The sequence below is a fragment of the Sander vitreus genome, chromosome 18, assembly GCF_031162955.1.
Source record: "Sander vitreus isolate 19-12246 chromosome 18, sanVit1, whole genome shotgun sequence".
Taxonomy (NCBI): domain Eukaryota; kingdom Metazoa; phylum Chordata; class Actinopteri; order Perciformes; family Percidae; genus Sander; species Sander vitreus.
The window spans coordinates 4,159,111-4,178,162 of NC_135872.1; the positions used below are offsets into that span (position 1 = coordinate 4,159,111).

The window sequence follows — 19,052 nt, forward strand, 5'->3', positions numbered from 1 at the left end:
TCCATTTAATCGAATGCCGTGCCGATGTTGACGGTAGTTTTCTCCTGACGTCGGTTACATTCGTGTTCGGCCAGTCAGGCTTCACTGGATATAACGTATTTAGTTTTTTTGATAACGCGGTAACTTTGTGTGGGACTCTGTGTTGTGGTCGGTGCCAATAGTTTGTTCTCCGACTCCATTGCTAACGTTAGCGTTGCACACTGTTGGCGCTGTAGGGAAGCTGAAGAGTGGCGATCGCACTTGGGAGTCTGATTCTGCTCCACTGGGCTGTGATTATGGGGCGTGTTTCAACCGAACCAGGAAAGAAAATGCCTCTGCACTCAACTGGACAGACCTCCAACCAATCAGAGCAACGGAGTATGTGACGTGTGACGCGCCCCATCTTCTTAGCGACCATCGGGGCCAGCTGATGAATTAAACTTTTGCCGAATCCCGTAGGAAGGACGGCAAAAACATCTTTCCGATCGACAAATGCCTTGATCGCGGTTCTCTGTTCCTCTTTTAAAATGAACGCGCTGTCGATATCTTCTATAACAGACGCCATGGCGGAATCTACACATCTCGATTCTCCAGCGGCAGCCATCTTTGTTGTAAACAAATTGAACCCAAGCGCTCTTTGGTGACGTGGTTGATTAGGTTACTGTTGATCATCTGTCCATCATCGTATAAAGCCCGCCCTGACAATTTGATTGGTCCAAACTGCAGTCTTTTTCAAAGAGTAGCAGCAGTTCAACCCCCTTTCTTATGAGACATTGTCGTCTTCACCCTAACAAGATTTTAAAATGATCATCCTCAAAGAAACGGCAAAAAGGCATGTTATTTTAAGGAAATAATTACAAAGTTATCGCAGCTCAATGTGTGTCTCACCAGGCTAGTCTGAGAATATGAGTCCGTTGTTTACTTATTTAGTTTGACATACCTTACACCTTTAACGTGGTCGCGTGTTTCTCCAAACCACTGTTAAATCTGTTTCACTTCTTATTGGTTGAAAATATTTATTTGTTTCTATAAATGTGGAAAGGATGAAGGACAAGGCTCGCAAAAGTCTTGTTTTTCTCATTGTCAACAAATCCCATGAACAGACCAAAAGAGCATGCGAATGTGCCAGCCGACCAGTAGTTATCTGTCCCTGAATCTGGGGGGTGGAGCTTCTGCAGGGGGGGGGGTGTATTTGTTAGGCAGTTGAGTTCAAATATCAAAATTTTTTTGCGCAGCATCGCCAACACGTTCTCACTCCCATCGCGTGAAATACGGACGCTCGGGCACGTGCCATGATTTTAGCGCCGTATCTGATGCTGAGAGATAGAGAACGGGTTGGCATCACTTACTGAACCTTTAACTTGCCTTTTTTGGCAACATTGTATTTTCATTTTTTGCCGTTTGTGTGTTCAAAAAGTGAAATACTTTATAATAGCTAATACTTTACAATTTAAAAGGCATAAGTCATTCCAGCTGGTCACTGTAGTTTTTTAGGAGGAAGAAGTGCATTTGTTGGGGACTATTTTCAGCAGCGGAACAATCCACATTAAAATAAACCTGTGTGTGTGTGTGTGTGTGTGTGTGTGTGTGTGTGTGTGTGTGTGTGTGTGTGTGTGTGTGTGTGTGTGTGTGTGTGTTCTTGTTTAACTATATTCGTGGGGTCCAAAAACCGGGAGTCCAGTATAATTGTGGGGCCAAAATGCTGGACCCCACAACTTTAAAGGTCTGTTTTCAGGGTTAAGACTTGGTTGCAGGATTAGGGTTAGAATGAGGTTCTGGTTAGGGTGAGGGTAAGGGTTTAGGTTAGGCATTTAGTTGTGATGGTTAACGTTAGGGTAAGGGGCTAGGGAATGCATTGTGTCAATGACGGGTCCCCACAAAGATAGTGCCACGCACTTGTGTGTGTGTGTGTGTTTTTTTTTGTTTTTTTTTATGGTAATGAAGGAACATAATGGCACAGAAGAAGAAGATACATCATGCTTTTGATAGATAGACACAATACTTGCTAGTACATTAATCATTGATTTCTTGACAATAAGAAAAATAGAGAATATTGTTAGCCTTATCCTTTAATCCTTGATGTATACTGACCCAAAACCAGAGTGGAGATACTTGCGTTTGTGCAGATTGTTGCACTAAATGTATCCTGCTGTTTAAAACATTTCATTTTATTTATCTGTGAAGCTGCTGTTGGATTGTAGGTCATTTTCTAAGAGATCCATCCACTGTGGGATGTGGAAGAATCATGTCTGCTGTCATAAACACTGTAATCACATCATGTTCGGATGACATTACTCTGTTCATTTCTGTTGAAATTCAAACACACTGAGTCAAATCACAACAATAAAAGCATTTTACTCCAACGCCTTTGAGAAGTAGTTTTCTCACACACCGCAACTCCTCTGAAACTACGCTCAACAACAACAGTCGCTCACTTTATCCACTCACTAAAAATATCAGGGGAAACCCTTTGTGTCTGTAATTTTGGAGACAGTTGGAGGTTTACATGCTCCTCCATAAGTCAAGACACATTTCAACCACTTCATCTCATGAAACCAGCTTTTGGATATTGTTAAAAGAAAAATACACTGTTTTGTGCAGCTAAAGCAACCATGTTCTTTAAACTTTGACATTTTGGAAATATTACATTATTTTGGAGTGTTATGTGTGTAAAATCTGCTGCATATGTGTTTAATAAAATGAAATGACCCCAGGTTTCTCAGATCTTACCTGAAATCATAAATAAAAAGGTGGTAGAATACGCACAATTACCGTAACTGACTACATCCTTGGTAGGGTGGGGAGGGTGTTCAGTGCGCGATCACAGAAGGCTTGTAACATGTGGACGCCCCGACAGTGTTGTCATTACTTAGAATTCCTCATGGGGGAGACAGAAGCTACACACTGTAGCTTTAACAGCTGTCACTTGTTTTCTCTCAGTCTCTCCATCTCCACCAGATGCTGATCTGAAGACGGACAGTGACATCACATTACAGCGCTCTCTGTCGACACACAACCTTTTTCCTTGTCCAAAGAACAGCATCCGCTGGGTGAATGAGACAGGAGCTGAGCCGTTTTGCTGAAGGCGTCGGGTACCGTTACCACTCAATCTCATAAAACTATCTTTAAATCTTTTGGATATGGTCAAAACCTGTTTTGTTTTGTGCAGCGGAAGCAACCATGTTCTTAAAACTTTTACATCTTGGAGATGTCAGCTGTTCAACAGTGTTGATGTGTGTGTAAAATCTGCTACGTGGTGGGTTTAACAAAATGAAATGACTCCAGGTTACTCAGATCTTACCTGAAATCATAACAAATGTGGTAGAATATGCACAATTACTGTAAATGACTAAAGTTAATCCCATTTAAAGAAGTACAGTGTTGTAAATGACGTGCTGAGACACAGGGGAGTGCGTAATGATTGACCAAATCCACAACTTCTTCAAAAAATATTCCTGTCACCTATGATCTCCTGCGTATGGTTTGGTTCATTTTGAGAGGCTGTGGTGACTGATGCCATTTCAAAAGATGTTTTTACTCAAACTCAGAGGGGGGGCAATCATTTTTCGGGGGGGGGGGCGCAGTGCCACGCTGTGCCCCCCTTCCAGCCCTGCCCGTGCCTCTTTTTCCACTTTCACATCTTCAGCTGTCCTGAGTAATAAAGGCCTAAAATGGCCCAAAAAATCGTCTTAAAAATATATACTGTATATATTCCTATGCCGTGTGGGGAGTTGCTTAAAGGATGTACACATTCTGACTGTGGCTGTGGTAACTGATGCCATTTCAGAGGATATTTTTACCCAGAAACTCAAAGAGGAAGTTTCATCATCAGCCGCGCCGGCCGGACATAAAAAGTCTCAGAGATCATCAGCTGTTTCCAGAGAACACACGGAGAATGGCTCGACTGGAATTACTCCTCATTTTTGTGCTTCAGTTTGAAGGTAATTGCTCTGATTTGATTTCATTATTTATGTGTTTATCTTTTTACAAAATGTAAACTTTCCCTATTAAATAAATATAAACCAGCACAGGAAACAAAAATGTCTTTGAGGCTCTTCTATCTCCAGATTAAGTTAGTTAAATTGGTAATTCCTGTCATTAACATAACAACAAAAGGCTTTTTGGAATTAGAAAAAGTATTGTGTAGTGCTTTGCAGGCATTATTTATAGCTATAAACAGCCTCCATAGCAGTGGGGTATACTTCCTCTTCTGCGCAGAGGGGGGGGTGGCTTCCTTGAGTCACAGTGAGGTTGCCAGGCAACCACCAGTTTATTGTGGTTAACTGTGTGTTTCAGCAAATAAAAATCTTTGAAAATAAAATGTAGGGGGGAAAAAATCATCAAAACATTTACTGTATTCAGATAATTGAATGTATAAATTGTCACTAACAAAAAAAAGTATTCTTTTCTTTCCATCAGGCATCAGTGGAAGAGATTTGTTTCTCTATAAGAGACCTGGACAAGAAGTCGTTCTGTCATGTACCACTGAATCATCCTCCCCCCCAACATGCTCCAACGTTACATGGCTTTACAACAGAGATCAAACTGAGACTCTCATTGAGGTCAGCAATGGAAATGTGAGACAGAGCTCAGCCCGAGCTGCCAGGCTGAGTGTGAACACTGACTGCTCTTTGGTCATTAACAACATCACTGCTGAGGATGGTGGTCAATACACCTGTCGGCAGGGGGAGGAAAATAGTAAAGATGTAGCTACATATCTAAGTGTTCTGACAAGTGAGTATCATTTCCATAAAAATCTCAAAAGGAAATTCTACTTTTGGGACATGCTTTTTTGGGGACAAAATGTGTGCCGAGCTCAGCCTCATTCCAGCTGAACACCCTTTTCCTGTCACTTGTTGAAGTGCCAGTGAAAGGGTTTGATTCCATTTGGTTCAGTCCACCTTCACACTTTTTTATAACTCAGTAAAACAAGGAATAGAAACATAGAAACGAAACTTGTCCGGATCTTGTAGTAAAGTCGCTGACTGTAAGATGAAACGTGTTTATGCTGAGTTAGCAGTTATCAGGGGAGGCTGTGGCTCAGGAGATATGTGTGAATGGTGACTGTAGTGTGTCAAGTGCTTTGAGTGTTTAAGACTAGAAAAGCGCAATGTAAAGAAATGCAATCCATTTACCATCACTTGTTTTCTCTCAGTCTCTCCATATCCACCAGACGCTGATCCAAAGAGGGACGGTCAAGTCACATCAGAGTGCTCTCTGTTTAGATGCGACCCTCCTTGGCAAAAGACCAGCATCCGCTGGGTGGATGAGACAGGAGCTGAGCTGCTTGGTGATGGTGATGGGTACCGTGTCCTCCAAAAGACGGACTGCGTCTCTCGTCTGACTGTGAAGCGTCCGAGTGGCCACAACAGGAAGTACACCTGCCAGCTTGTTGATAAGCAGAAGAATGTAAAGATAAAGGCTGACTACCGACCTGACTTCATAGGAGAGATGACAGGTAAGAAAAATGATAGGTAAGAAAATATTCAGCCCGCCAGATACAAATACAAACCAAATATGTAGCTCTGTGGTTATTTTGTCCTGCAGGGGATTGAATATTGTTCTTATTTATGAAGTGGTGTGTGTTGAACAGGTCCCACAGGTGTGTCTCCTCTGAGCTACGTCATGTGGACTGTGCGTGTTGCCGGACTGATCCTCATGGTTGTCATCACCGTTCTTGTCATCAGAAACAAATGTGAGAAACAATTCTGATCATAATTTAGTAGAAGTGTTAATATAAAATCCTACATTCAGAATCTTAATGCTACTTTTTTATTATTGTTTTCCCAGGGAACGCAAAACCACTTGAAAATGACAACAATGTGAGTTAAAAAATGTACTTTTTTTATGTGAGTCTGTTGTTACTACTGTGACTCAGAGGCTGCAGTCTCTCTGAGACTCTCTCTCTCCTTGAAACAGTTTTTCAGGACCTCATGTGTCGTGTTGTACTTCACAGGTGAATAATGGCGCCGACGTCCAGTATGAAAACGTGGAAGCACGTCCTGCTGCTACTCGACCACAGTGATCGACAACTTCAGATCATCAGAAAGTCAAATACCATCAGTCATTGTACACATGTGATCAAAGCTTTAAATGATTGGTTTATATTTAGGATGCATAGCTTGCTCTTCATATGCCTCAAGTACTGCAAATATATCCAGTGTTGGAAGAAGTATTCAGATCATTAACTTAAGTAAAAGTACTAATACCACACTGTAAAAATAGTCTGTTACAAGTAAATGTCCTGCATTGAAAATGTTACTGAAGTAAAAGTATGTAAGTATAATCAGGAAACAGTACTTAAAGTATTAAAAGTAAAAGTACTCAATGCAGTAAAATCCTCCCATTTTAGAAACTGGAAACGATCCAAACAGTTCTGTCAATCAACTAAGTGTTTAATCAGCTAATCATTTTAGCTGGACTTGTAGGTCTATACATTGTTGGGTAGTTTAATTTATAACAAAACATCATATTTTATGAACTACATGTGTTTTGTGTGCAAAAATCACAATTTGTAAAGTAACTAAAGCTGTCGGATGAATGTAGTGGTGTAAAAAGTACAATATTTCTCTCTAGCGGAGTAGAAGTAGACAGTGGCATTATAAGGAAAGACTAAAGTAGAGTACAAGTACCTTAAATGTGTACTTCAGTACAGTACTTGAGTAAATATACTTAGTTACGTTCCACCACTGCGTATATCTGTGCAAACAGCGAGCAGATGTTGTGTAGCTTCAGATTGTTCTGTAAAAAAGTCACTCATATTGACAGACGTACAGAGACATTTCACAAACTTTACACTTCTGCAAATCTTTTAAAGCCTCATGTAGCTAATAGTTTTGATTTTATTGCACATTTACTGTATAGGTCAGTCTCAGCGCTCTCATCAAACCTGTTTCCAGCAGCAGCAGGCAGCAAATAACAGACAGACAGTCAGAGACTAGCAGGTGGACGTAGCATTTAGCAGCTAGCGGGAGCATTTAGCAGCTAGCGGGAGCATTTAGCAGCTAAAGAGACAGCTATTTTCTCAGGAGTTGGTAGAGACCAAAAACAGAGCTAAAAGAAGAGTGTATGTTGAACTTACATTCATCATGTGGACACAACTTGAATGAAATAGTCTTTTGGATGTGTAATACAGACTTTTTAATATATATATATATACACACACATACTTTTATAATATGTCAGATGTATTTTTCCGCTTGTTGGAGAGTTTTATGTCTGCCTCGAAGAAACCAAATAAATGTATTAATTGAGCTTTAAATGATTTTGAATAATTGTTCTGCCATTGTTGTCTGTTTGATTTCAGTCTTTAAAGGGGCGTGGCCTCGTTTGAACGTGTAGTGAACATCGTGTGGATGGATGAGAAGTTATATTTGTATAATTTATATGTTCTTTTGCTAAAGTTAGATATTTACAGAGCTAAAAGACTTAGATTTAGCATCACAGAGATTAGTTATGTTATGGCGTTCACAAACGTTAGCAGACGTTAGCTTCTCTGTGTTGCCAAATCTCGCGAGAGTTTAGTCCCGAGACAGAAACAAGTCTCAAATCAAAGTTAATTTTCTCCTGATGTATCCGTCTAAAAAATGCCATTTTAGTTTCAGAATGTTCTAGCGATATGTGGCTTGTGAGTAATGGGTCCAATATTAACTTTGGTTACCATGGGGTGAAAGGATCGCTCATAATCTGTGTTCACGTTCACTTCTCTCATTGGAATCAATCCACTCGGACCTGCCGCTAGTCTCCTAAAGAGGCGTGGCGGTAGCGGGGCCCTCCTGACACAGATACAGGAAACTACTCCGAGTTGGGGCGTCTCGGTTCCAAACCGTCTCTGGTCACGGTACTCACGTGCATGCGAGATTGGCGACCAAAACAAAGAACAGAGAAACTCCGATTACAACACACACAGAGGGAGCGTGACTTCATTCTCTGCTCCGGCTGCCATTACTCCACTAAATCTTTACTGTTGTTTACTGCTATATTAATGTTCTGAATGTTGAGTACAGCCCCTTTAATGTTTGTCTTTTCCCCCATATAAATGTATTATTATCTTTATAAGGTGTAAATATGTCAACGTTTTTTTTTAAACTTGTTGGAGAGTTTTTTTCTGACTAAAAATAACCAAATAAATGAATGAATCAAGCTTTAAATGATTTTGAATAATTGTACTGTCGTCGATTTCTGTTGGCCTAAACACGTTCTTTAATCAATTATTCATTTTGAATTTTTTTCTCATATAAAAATTCATGTCTTCAAATTCCTGCCTTGTGTGTTTTCCCGCCCTTGTGAGGGTCTGCACCGCCCTGATGTGTTTCGCACAATCTCAAAACAGTGTGTACCGTTTTGTTGAGGTTTCCTGGCTGAACGACATGTTCCCTCGGAACGGTTTGAAACACTTTATATTTTAGGGGGGGTAGGTGCCACCCCCTGAACCCCCTTCTAGCCCCGCCCCTGCAACCCACACCCCAAAAGAGGTCAAAACTAACCGTTCATGTTGCTCAAAACAAGTATATATCCTTCTTACCTTTAAATGTATGTTTCCCAACGACTTCAGACACCCCTCTAGTGGAACGTACCATCTTAACCTGTCTTTCTCCGTGAAATGAAGCTGCATTCAAGTACGGTCGGAAATGTCGAGATCTGTAAACGATCTGACGGAAAACCATTACAGAAATATAAGTCACCTTTTAGAATATTACTTGAGTAAAAGTCTTAAAGTATCTGATGTTAACTGTACATACGAGTATCAAAAGTAATTTTCTGATATTACATTTACTTAAGTATTAGAAGTAAAAGTAAATGCTTAGATGCTTAGGGGAAATGTAGTGGAGTAAAAGTTTCGGGAAATATAAATAACAAAGTAAAGTACAGATACGTGAAAATTCTACTTAAGTACAGTAGCGAAGTATTTGTACTTTGTTACGTTACAACACTTCTTGATGTTGCTTAAAATGACGGCTCTGAAACACGGATGTCTCACTTTGCTGAAGGCCTGTTGCGTCATCGCCTGTTCCTGTATCCTCGTGTCTCTTCCTCGCCTCCTCCGCTCAAAATAAATGTCAGCTGGGAGGGGCTAAGACGCGAGGAGAGGAGGCGAGGATGTACAAACTGAGAAATGAGAGGAGGCGTTATTATTGTAATGCTGTTGTTGTATGTCACTTCCTCTTTTGATCACCACTGAAGTGACCGAATGGAAATGACATGTTAATAACATTTTCCATTACTCGGCACTCTGAGGAAATGCATCGATCAATAGAAATACAAGTTAGAGTTTTATTTCAGTGGAAACACTGCTAGTGTTATATAAACCAGGATAGATTTATCATGTTTTTGTTTTTGTTTTTTTTACATTTCAGGCTAACAGAAAACAAATAGATCATTTTGATGATACCAAAATGCACGATCATCCTACCATAAAAGGTTTAACATTTAATTTCTCCGTAAGTTTGTGCAATTTCTGTTTAAAACGCACACAGAAGTGATGCAATTCTAACTCTCTGGTGCTTACAACAGGCTGGATGGTGGGTGAGAGTATTTCTCAACTCATTTATTTCTAAATTAGCTCAGGTTGACCACAAACAGGAACCAGATTGCATACAGATCAGCAGCAGAGGAGAAGAGTCTCACACAACGTCTTGTGTGCTGACAGAGAATGGACGCCAAACGTCTACTGGAATTAATCCTTACTTTTGTGCTTCACTTTCAAGGTAAACCTCTGTTTTCTTATTTAAATGTGAATCCTAATTTAACAGAAATGTGAGGTTTTTATTACTGTTAAATAAAGGCCAGTGTGACAAACTGCTACCAGGAACAAGCCGCTATGTACCTGCTTTAGAGGCCACTTTGATGAAAACTGTCAAATGGATGTGTGAGTAAAAAACAGGATTGAAATTATGAGTCGTGAGTTTATTTTGTTAGATTCTGAAATGTATATTGTGCTCAGTATGTGCAGATGTCAAGGACAGAAAAGTTAACAAAAGTAATGATCAAAGCTTGTCCACTATCTCTTTAAACTCCACCAATGTGATATGAATATTCATGTTTTTACCCAAGTGATGTGAATATTTATGTATTTACATTATGAATTGATGCAGTTAGTGCACAGACTAACAAAAGACACAAATACAATAACATCAGATGTGCAGATTTCATTTGATCTCAACCTCTGCTTATTGTTGGTGCTTTTCTTATAGTTTTAACAGCAGAAGTACAGTTGTATATATTTCCCAAAGAACCTATGATTCACTAATTAACTGAGACTAATAAATGAAAATGTCTCCATGCAGATACTCGTATGTGTCATATCTTACAGAATTTGTATTCTTTTCTTTCCATCAGGCATCAGTGGAAGAGATTTCTTTCTCTATAAGAGACCTGGACAAGAAGTCGTTCTGTCCTGTACCACTGAATCATCCTCCCCCCCAACATGCTCCAACGTTATATGGCTTTACAACAGAAATGAAACTAAGACTCTCACTGAGGTCAGCAATGGAAATGTGAGACAGAGCTCAGCCCGAGCTGCCAGGCTGAGTGTGAACACTGACTGCTCTTTGGTCATTAACAACATCACTGCTGAGGATGGTGGTCAATACACCTGTCGGCAGGGGGAGGACACTAGTAAAGATGTAACTACATATCTAAGTGTTCTGACAAGTGAGTATCATTTCCATAAAAATCTCAAAAGGAAATTCTACTTTTGGGACATGCTTTTTTGGGGACAAAATGTGTGCCGAGCTCAGCCTCATTCCAGCTGAACACCCTTTTCCTGTCACTTGTTGAAGTGCCACTGAAAGGGTTTGATTCCATTTGGTTCAGTCCACCTTCACACTTTTTTATAACTCAGGAATAGAAACATAGAAAAGAAACTTGTCCGGATCTTGTAGTAAAGTCGCTGACTGTAAGATGAAACGTGTTTATGCTGAGTTAGCAGTTATCAGGGGAGGCTGTGGCTCAGGAGATATGTGTGAATGGTGACTGTAGTGTGTCAAGTGCTTTGAGTGTTTAAGACTAGAAAAGCGCAATGTAAAGAAATGCAATCCATTTACCATCACTTGTTTTCTCTCAGTCTCTCCATATCCACCAGACGCTGATCCAAAGAGGGACGGTCAAGTCACATTAGAGTGCTCTCTGTTTAGATACGGCCCTCCTTGGCTAGAGAACAGCGTCCGCTGGGTGGATGAGACAGGAGCTGAGCTGCTTGGTGATGGTGATGGGTACCGTGTCCTCCAAAAGACGGACTGCGTCTCTCATCTGACTGTGAAGCGTCTGAGTGGCCACAACAGGAAGTACACCTGCCAGCTTGTTGATAAGCAGAAGAATGTAAAGATAAAGGCTGACTACCGACCTGACTTCAGTGGTAAAAGTCAGAAAAAAAATCCAAATTTGACCCAAAACTCTATCTGATTATTTACATGTAAATCCTGTAAATTGCTTGTCATCAGGAAATGAGTCTTTGTGTTTTAAGAAGAGAGGTCACATTGTGAAACGTGTGAATTGCATATTTTGTTATGACTTACGTTTTTAGTAAACCATCCTCTGACCACAGATCCTCCTCCTAATCAGATCTACATCATCATCGGGGGTGTGGTCGGGGCGGTGGTAGTGCTGCTCGTCATCGCCGCTGTTCTCATCATATACAGGAAGAGAGCCAACGTGACAGAGGGTCAGTGAAACATAACGCGATACACATAAGATATAATTCATGATATCTGAACAACAATGAACCGTGAGCTAAAGTTGCACTGTGATCAAAGATCTGTATTATGATAAGTGGTCACGTTGAGCCCAGTAATGTCAGATGTAAGAATAACTTTTCATTCACTTTTCTGTGGGTTGACCGTGTTTATTTGTGCTTAAACCATGGCCACTGTCATTTGGAATGAATTCAACCTGGCCTGTGACCCTGTATGCATACATACATAATGCATGCAATAGTGCGACATTCATACAGCTATGTATGCTAATTATTTTGCAATAATACATGCACGCACACATCTGTGTGTACAAAACATGTGCAATAGGGCGATGTGCAATAACACTAGCACCCTTAAAACCTTAACACTTAACCGTCCTGTTGTCCTCGGGTCAAATCTGACCCGTTTTCGGAAATTTGGGTTTCTTGCAACCAAATTGTCAAAAGAAATAACGTGGATGGTTCCCTACAACGCTCTTCACTAGTAAAATAAATGATCGGTTCACTACTTTCATTGGATTTGAGTGTTTTTTTCCCAATTTTTTTAGCATTTGAAGAAAAATGTGATAATAGAATGTTAAAGGAAAAGTGACAAAAATGACAGAAAAAACAACAAAAACGTCCAAAAATTTACTAAAATAGACAAAGATTTACAAGTTGGAAAAAACTAACAAAAACGTTGCAAAAGAAAACCAAAACATTTAAAATTTTGACCCAAAAATACTGTTTTCCTATTGATTTATTGTGTAGAAACTTGTTATTTAACATCAACCTGCCAAAGGGATTAAAGATGTAAATTATCTACCGGCTATATTCTTGTGTATTTACATAAATCTTCATTAATATGCACTTTTCCTATTTAAAAAATCTCAAACCAGAGCAATGTTTGAGAAGTGACCCAATGTCAATAGACTTATGCCCGGCAATCAAAAAGTGTTTTCCATTGCCTCAGTATGAATACAATGATGTGTTTAATGTACGTAATGATTATATTTGATGTGTTTAATGTACGTAATGATTATATTTGAAGACTAATCTTTTACATTTTACCTTTGTTCCAGATGTTCCGAAACCAACTCAACACCCTGTGAGTAAAATGTATTTTTATATGACACAATCACACAAGAAAATATGATTGGGCTACTTTCCAGACATTTTCATTTAGATTTCTTGAATATATGTACTCATACGATATTAGCCATATTTGCCACTGATAGTGTAAATCTGCAGAATGTTTGATAAATGGACAGCAAACTCTGAGGTGTGTTCTATTTCGATTTGGTTAATTCATTCAATTCAATTACATTTTATTTATAGTATCAAATCATAACAAGAGTTATCTCAAGACACTTTACAGATAGAGTCGGTCTAGACCACACTCTATAATTTACAGACCCAACAATTCCAGATATTCCCCCAAGAGCAAGCATTTAGTGCGACAGTGGCGAGGAAGAACTCCCTTTTAGGGAGAAACCTGGGACAGACCCAGGCTTCTGGTAGTTGATATCTGACGGTGCCGGTTGGGGGTGTGATGAACAGTGGCAATAATAGTCACAATAAAGATAATGCAACTATGACTAGAAATAGTAGTTGTAGTAGTTCACTGCAGGGCATAGCAGGACGTAGCAGGACGTAGCAGGGCACTGCAGGGCACCACAGGGTGCGGAGCAGGACCACGGCGACAGCTGCAACCATAATTTAGGTGCCAATTAAGACATTAGAAGAAGCCTCAGGTCAGCAAATGTCCATCTGTGGTTCACTAATCTTTGGCTTCTCTCATGATGCAGAAATACAAATGTATCCAGTGAATTCCTGCTCAATTCATTTGAGGGAAATATTTGCAATCGGCATATTCACTCCCATTTTGGACCGTCATTTTATATATCCTGTTCCTGGATAGATACGAGAATGAGGCACCATCTCTGGCATTTCATTTTCATCAAGTTTCATTGCAAACGGATACTGGAAAAAATAAAAACAAAACACAGAGAAAAGTGAACTTAACTTAAAAGGTCTAGGACTGCAAATCGATGTGGGTACATATTAAGTAACAAAAAGCATACTTACTTACACTGAGAAGTTCAGATTAATTCCAACCCAATTAAGTTAATGTAAAATCCAAAAATGGCACATGGCAACAATGAATATCTGTGCTCACTGCTGCCACTGGAGGCCAGAAGCAGTATTAGTACAACAAGGGTGTAGGTCTATTCGTCTTCACTGTAAAGGCAAAGTTAAGTAGTATTTTGTTGTGAACCACTGTGTTGTTTGTACTCAGGACGAGCCAGAGAGCAATCTGACCTATGTCACTGTAAACCATGCTAATCAGCAGGCCTCTTCTTACAAAAAGGTGAGTGACACAGTGATATACCTCTATTCTATTCATTCAGGTATGATTGATTTTCTACTTCTGTAATGGCTTAAAGGAGCAGACTCTAGGATTTAAGGAGATCTGTTGGCAGAAATGGAATACAATATTCCAGTGTTTTTCTTAGGTTTGTGGAAGATTTAGGTGCATGTATTTGGAGGGGATTTAGAGGTCCTCCCTCAAGAATTTTTTTTTTCTGTGGACCAGAATCGGCCCACCGAAGGGTCCAATCAGGCCCACTGGATGACTTTGCAAAGTGTTAAAATTGCGGAGACGTAATTCCTTCCAATTCCAAATGTACCACTTTAATATCAGACAGTTAATCCGAGTTCTCTTTCCGTAAATGAACAACTTTAATCTTAGAATTATTTTCTCAGAATATTACCCCTCACTCCCGGGTCCGTAACATATGGCCTTAGAACGCTGTCGTAGCAGAAGCAACATGCGTTTGCCAACATCAAGCTGACAAGAAACTTCAGTGGCAGATAACGTTTCTGATCTTTCTGGAGTGGTTAACTGGTCAAATTAGGGGTATGTGGCCCAGGATCTAAAATGAGTTTGACACCCCTGGTTTAGGTGGTACCTAAAACTGCTTGGGTGCTGCGCCTAAGCCTTAGGGAAACCCCTGTATGTTACAACCCCCCCCCAATAATCAAAACTGGCCAGTGCCCCTCCCCCAAAAAAACTATTATAATTTCCTTTACATAAATAAAGACATTTGCACCATAAATTGATGCAGAAAGATTCCCCAGAATGCAGGAAGTGAAGTGTTTGATATGTTTAAAATTTCAGTTTTGCTCAAAATTGGAGATCTCACATAAAATGGAAATACTAGTACTTCAAAATTGTATTTAAGTACTGTACTTGAATGAATGTATTTAATTCCATTCCACCACTGGCGTTTTTACATCACCCGAAGACAAATCATAGATTCTTCTTCACACTTGGAAAGGGAGAGGTAATCAGTTGGTTGCAATCTGCAACCTCCCCACTAGATGCCACTAAATCCTACACACTGCTCCTTTAATCTTAAATTAGCTTGCAGTGCAACTATAGAAAGTATTTACCATACTGATGACACTATATGGCCATAAGTACGTGCACACATATGTTTAGTTAATGTTAAATCTTAATGCTACAGCCTTAAATGATATTTCAGACAATTGTGGGTTTATAGTTTTGTTGCAACAGTTCGGGGAAGACTCTTTTTCTGTTTCTACATGATAGTGTCTCCGTGCACAAAACCAGAGTTCTGACCCAAACCCCATCCATCCATCCATGGCCCATCGTTGTCATCATGTAATCAGATGTCCAACACGTCCTGTTGTCCTCGGGTCAAATTTGACCCGTTTTCAAAGTTTCTACATCAGGAATTTTTGTTCGATGATTACATACAACACTCTTTGGTGCGACTCGCAATTTTGACCAATCACTGCAACTTTTCCGCTCAATCTTAACTATTTGTCGAAATAATTCATAATTTCAGCTTTTTTTTAACTCAAAAATTAGGTATAATTTCATAGAAATTAGGTTTATTGACCATGAATTTAAAAAAAAAAGAAATGTAGAACTAGTGGCAATAAATTGATGTTAGTGGTGAATCTGGTGGTAGCAGGGGCGCCGCCAGGAATTTTGCACCCCATGACAAAAAAACTAATTGGGCCCGCAGCTGTTGTCACCACATCTCTAGGACCTAACTGTCCCATCAAAAGCTTTACATAACTCTAATTAAAGGCTTGCAACTGTCTTGCTTCTTGTAGTTCAATACTAGTACTAGCACAGTATTTACTGCTGGTGATTTGTACATGCATGCAAGTCTAGTATGCAGTTCACTATTTGATGCAATATTAAAAGCAACCATAAAAAATGTGCTGAAGGCCATCTTTTACAGTCTCAATGTATTTGTATTGTAAAATTTGACAAAATGGAAAATTCTCTTAACAAAATTATTATTATTATTATTATTAATGAAAGACAGAGAAATTCCCACAGACTCCCTGCTATGATGCTAACTGGCATGTCATCTCATTGAACACAATGTTGCTCACCTTCTTCACTGGGACAGGGAGGGGCACAGTTAGGGGGAGACTATGGGGGGTGCTGCTGACTCATCTGTTGTTAAGTCTGCTAAAAGGGGCAGGGACAGTGATTTAATATGAATATCTTGCTAAACGTTTCCCTGCACTGATTAAATGGTGATTAAATGTAGGCTAACATTAGTCTGTAGCTAGCTAGCTTATTTCACTATGGACATTAAGCCAACAGGTTAATACCACTCACTCACTATTGGCCACCCACCTTTCTTGGTGAAAAACTGGGTTACAGTTTGACACCCTTTCCTTTGTCTTTCCTCTCTCTCTTTTCTCTCTTTCCTTTTTTGAAAACCAGATTTTGATTTAACGTTACTTGGTAACATCGTGGTCACTGTAGTTCTGGCGCATCTACTTACTGCAACTAAACACCATCACTGAGTGCGCTACGGCAGGACCAAACCATTTCATGCAGATACAGGGGGGTCAATATGGATGTTTACTTTTTGGTCAATGGGGATATTTAACTTTTACTGCCAAAAACAAGTAAAAACAAAGAGATCATTAATTTTATTATTATATTTGAAATATATATACTGATGATGATGGTTTAATCATTTTATATTAGTTTTTACCTATTTGTTGGGGCCCCTGTCAGTCATGGGCCCTTGGAATTGTCCTAACTTTTCCCCCCTATAGAGCTCAACAGTCCCGCCCCTCCTCTGAGAAACCTTGGGTTCCGGAAGTAAATTTCCCATTCATTTCTCCCATTGACGTCTGGGAAAATCCGTATATAAAGAGTTTTAGAACATGCCTTAGGCTAACCAGATGGGCCGTGACTCATAAGCATACAACTTATCATTTCGAGTCAAAAAACGAACAGAAAATCCCCAAAAAGTCAAAGGTACAAGACTGTGTACCTATCGTCATCTCAGAGCGAAGGAACTGCTCATCCCATAAACCACCGCGCACCACTGAACAAAGGAAACTAACGTTAGTTTAGCTAACAGCTAATTCGGCTAAGCGCTAGCTGAGACAGCATGTAATAACTTTAAAAGACCCTAAAAAATAAACCTGAAAATAACCGTTAACATATATAACGGCTGTTACGTCAGCTGTAGACGGCTTTACCCAAGTTTGAGTTAACGTTATTTTAGACTGAATCAAGCTGTCAGCCAGCGGTTAGCCGATTTAGCTGTTAGCTAAACTAACGTTAGCTTCCCGGCAGAGGCTAACGTCAGAAGCATGACACACAGATCGTGATTCGTGCAGTGTCGTAAATTCTCGTGACGGATCGTGCAGGCAGCAGAGATCGGGTACTGACACCCCCCCTCCTCACCAGCATGAGTTCCACCAATCAGAGTCATCACTGTGGGATTGTGGGATTGTTCAGGATTGTGGGTAATGGAGTACTTATCCAAGACATCGCGAATAAAAGACATTTATCTCTAAACAAGGTTAGTGCCCCATGATTTTTGGCGCCTATATGAGCATATACAATCGCTTAGTCATGTAGGCAAGCTGGTTTTAAGTCTACCATCGACGGTTACGATTTTATGGCTTATACTGCAAATGTCAATGGAGAAATTGCATTGTATTTTTACTTCCGGAACCCGCTGTGGGCGGGACTGTTGAGCTCTATACGGCGCCCCTGGGTGGTAGGGAAAGAAAGCACCGATAAAAGCAACAGAAACCTTGAAGAAAAGTGTCTAAAAAAGGGTTAACCTGGGAGGACAACAAGTTGCTTGCTCAACGGGAAGACAACACAAGGGATAAACTTTTGGCAGTGGAGAGTATCTTTTCATTTCCAAGCTTGAAACCTTTTTCCCTGAAAGAAAGCAAATGACTTACCAGAAAATAGAGAGCTCACCATAAGGTTTCGTAAATATAGATCATTTTGTAGTTACTAGCGTGAATCATGTAACACCTCCGGTTTGTGTCATACAGGTCAAAGGGGAGGAGGTGACGTATTCTGCAGTCAAAAGTCAGAAGACAGAAGCAGACGAGGATCCCTGCAATCTCTACAGCAATATCAGAAAACCAAAATAAATCAAAGGAAATGACCATGACCTGTTCATAAATCCTGCCGTCAGAGTGTTTTCTGTCTGTTAGAGAGTGGACAGTTGGATTTGTCCTTTGTTTTTTTGTAGTTTGTGTTGTACTGGCTTTGCTGAGCTCCTGGTAAGGATGCCCCCCCCAGGCGCCTCCCTAGGGAGGTTTTTCCAGGCTCGTCCAGCTGGTAATAGGCCTCGGGGAAGACCCAGAACTAGGTGGAGAGATTATATGTCCACCCTGGCCTGGGAACACCTTGGGATCCCCCAGTCAGAGTTGGCTGATGTGGATCGTGAAGGGAAGTATGGGGGATGCGGATGGATGGATGGCTTTGCTTAGCATTAAGATAATTGTTGTATTATATTGCACACTGTTGGTCCGACTTGGTCCGACATGCTATTACTTAGCTGGTTTATGATTTTTGAACACAAAACCCAGAATTGGCAGCTTGGTTGTTCCTTATCACAAATAGAAGTTTTTATTGCTATGGATTGCAACTTTGTCGCTACAAAACAGATGGTTTTTGACAAAGAGGAAAGGCTACCGAGCATTACAGTCCTTATTGTGTTTCCATTTTTCAAATATTTAAGTCCAGATATTCAGTTTTGCAACAAAAAATAATTCTATATTACTTGTACATACTTGCTGCGACATCCATTTTAAATTTGTACTTTTTTTGTGAACATAATTTAGCATCCAAAGATGTTTTATGTCATTTTGGCAGTTGAGGTATTTTATTATGTTGTAATTTTGTGTCATATTGCATTAGCACTGCTACGATACCCAGTAAAAAGATTCAAATTGATGTTGTCTGCAGTGTTTAGCTTGTCAGTAATTCATAAATGAAATAAAAGTCAGACTCACTTGTCAGCATTTCTTCTTCTGAATCTTGCTCACACACAACTGATTAAAGAGATCAGCGCTGCATCAT

General features: G+C 40.0%; 1 protein-coding gene across 4 annotated transcripts; it reads left to right on the forward strand.

The window, feature by feature from the left end:
• The first annotated feature begins 3,449 nt into the window (after positions 1–3,449).
• Positions 3,450–18,988, forward strand: LOC144533459 (uncharacterized). Of its 4 annotated transcripts, none has more exons than XM_078274813.1 (7): positions 3,450–3,920; positions 10,318–10,632; positions 11,045–11,335; positions 11,504–11,641; positions 12,733–12,758; positions 13,950–14,021; positions 18,017–18,988. In XM_078274813.1, the coding sequence occupies exons 1-7, from the start codon at positions 3,755–3,757 to the stop codon at positions 18,116–18,118; spliced, it is 1,110 nt and encodes a 369-aa protein (XP_078130939.1). In that variant the 5' UTR covers positions 3,450–3,754; the 3' UTR covers positions 18,119–18,988. The 4 variants fall into 4 exon arrangements, with proteins under 4 accessions (XP_078130939.1, XP_078130940.1, XP_078130942.1 ...); XM_078274814.1 differs by having other exon boundaries at positions 3,565–3,920; positions 11,525–11,641; XM_078274815.1 differs by lacking the exon at positions 3,450–3,920 and adding an exon at positions 9,561–9,686.
• Positions 18,989–19,052: the final 64 nt, after the last annotated feature.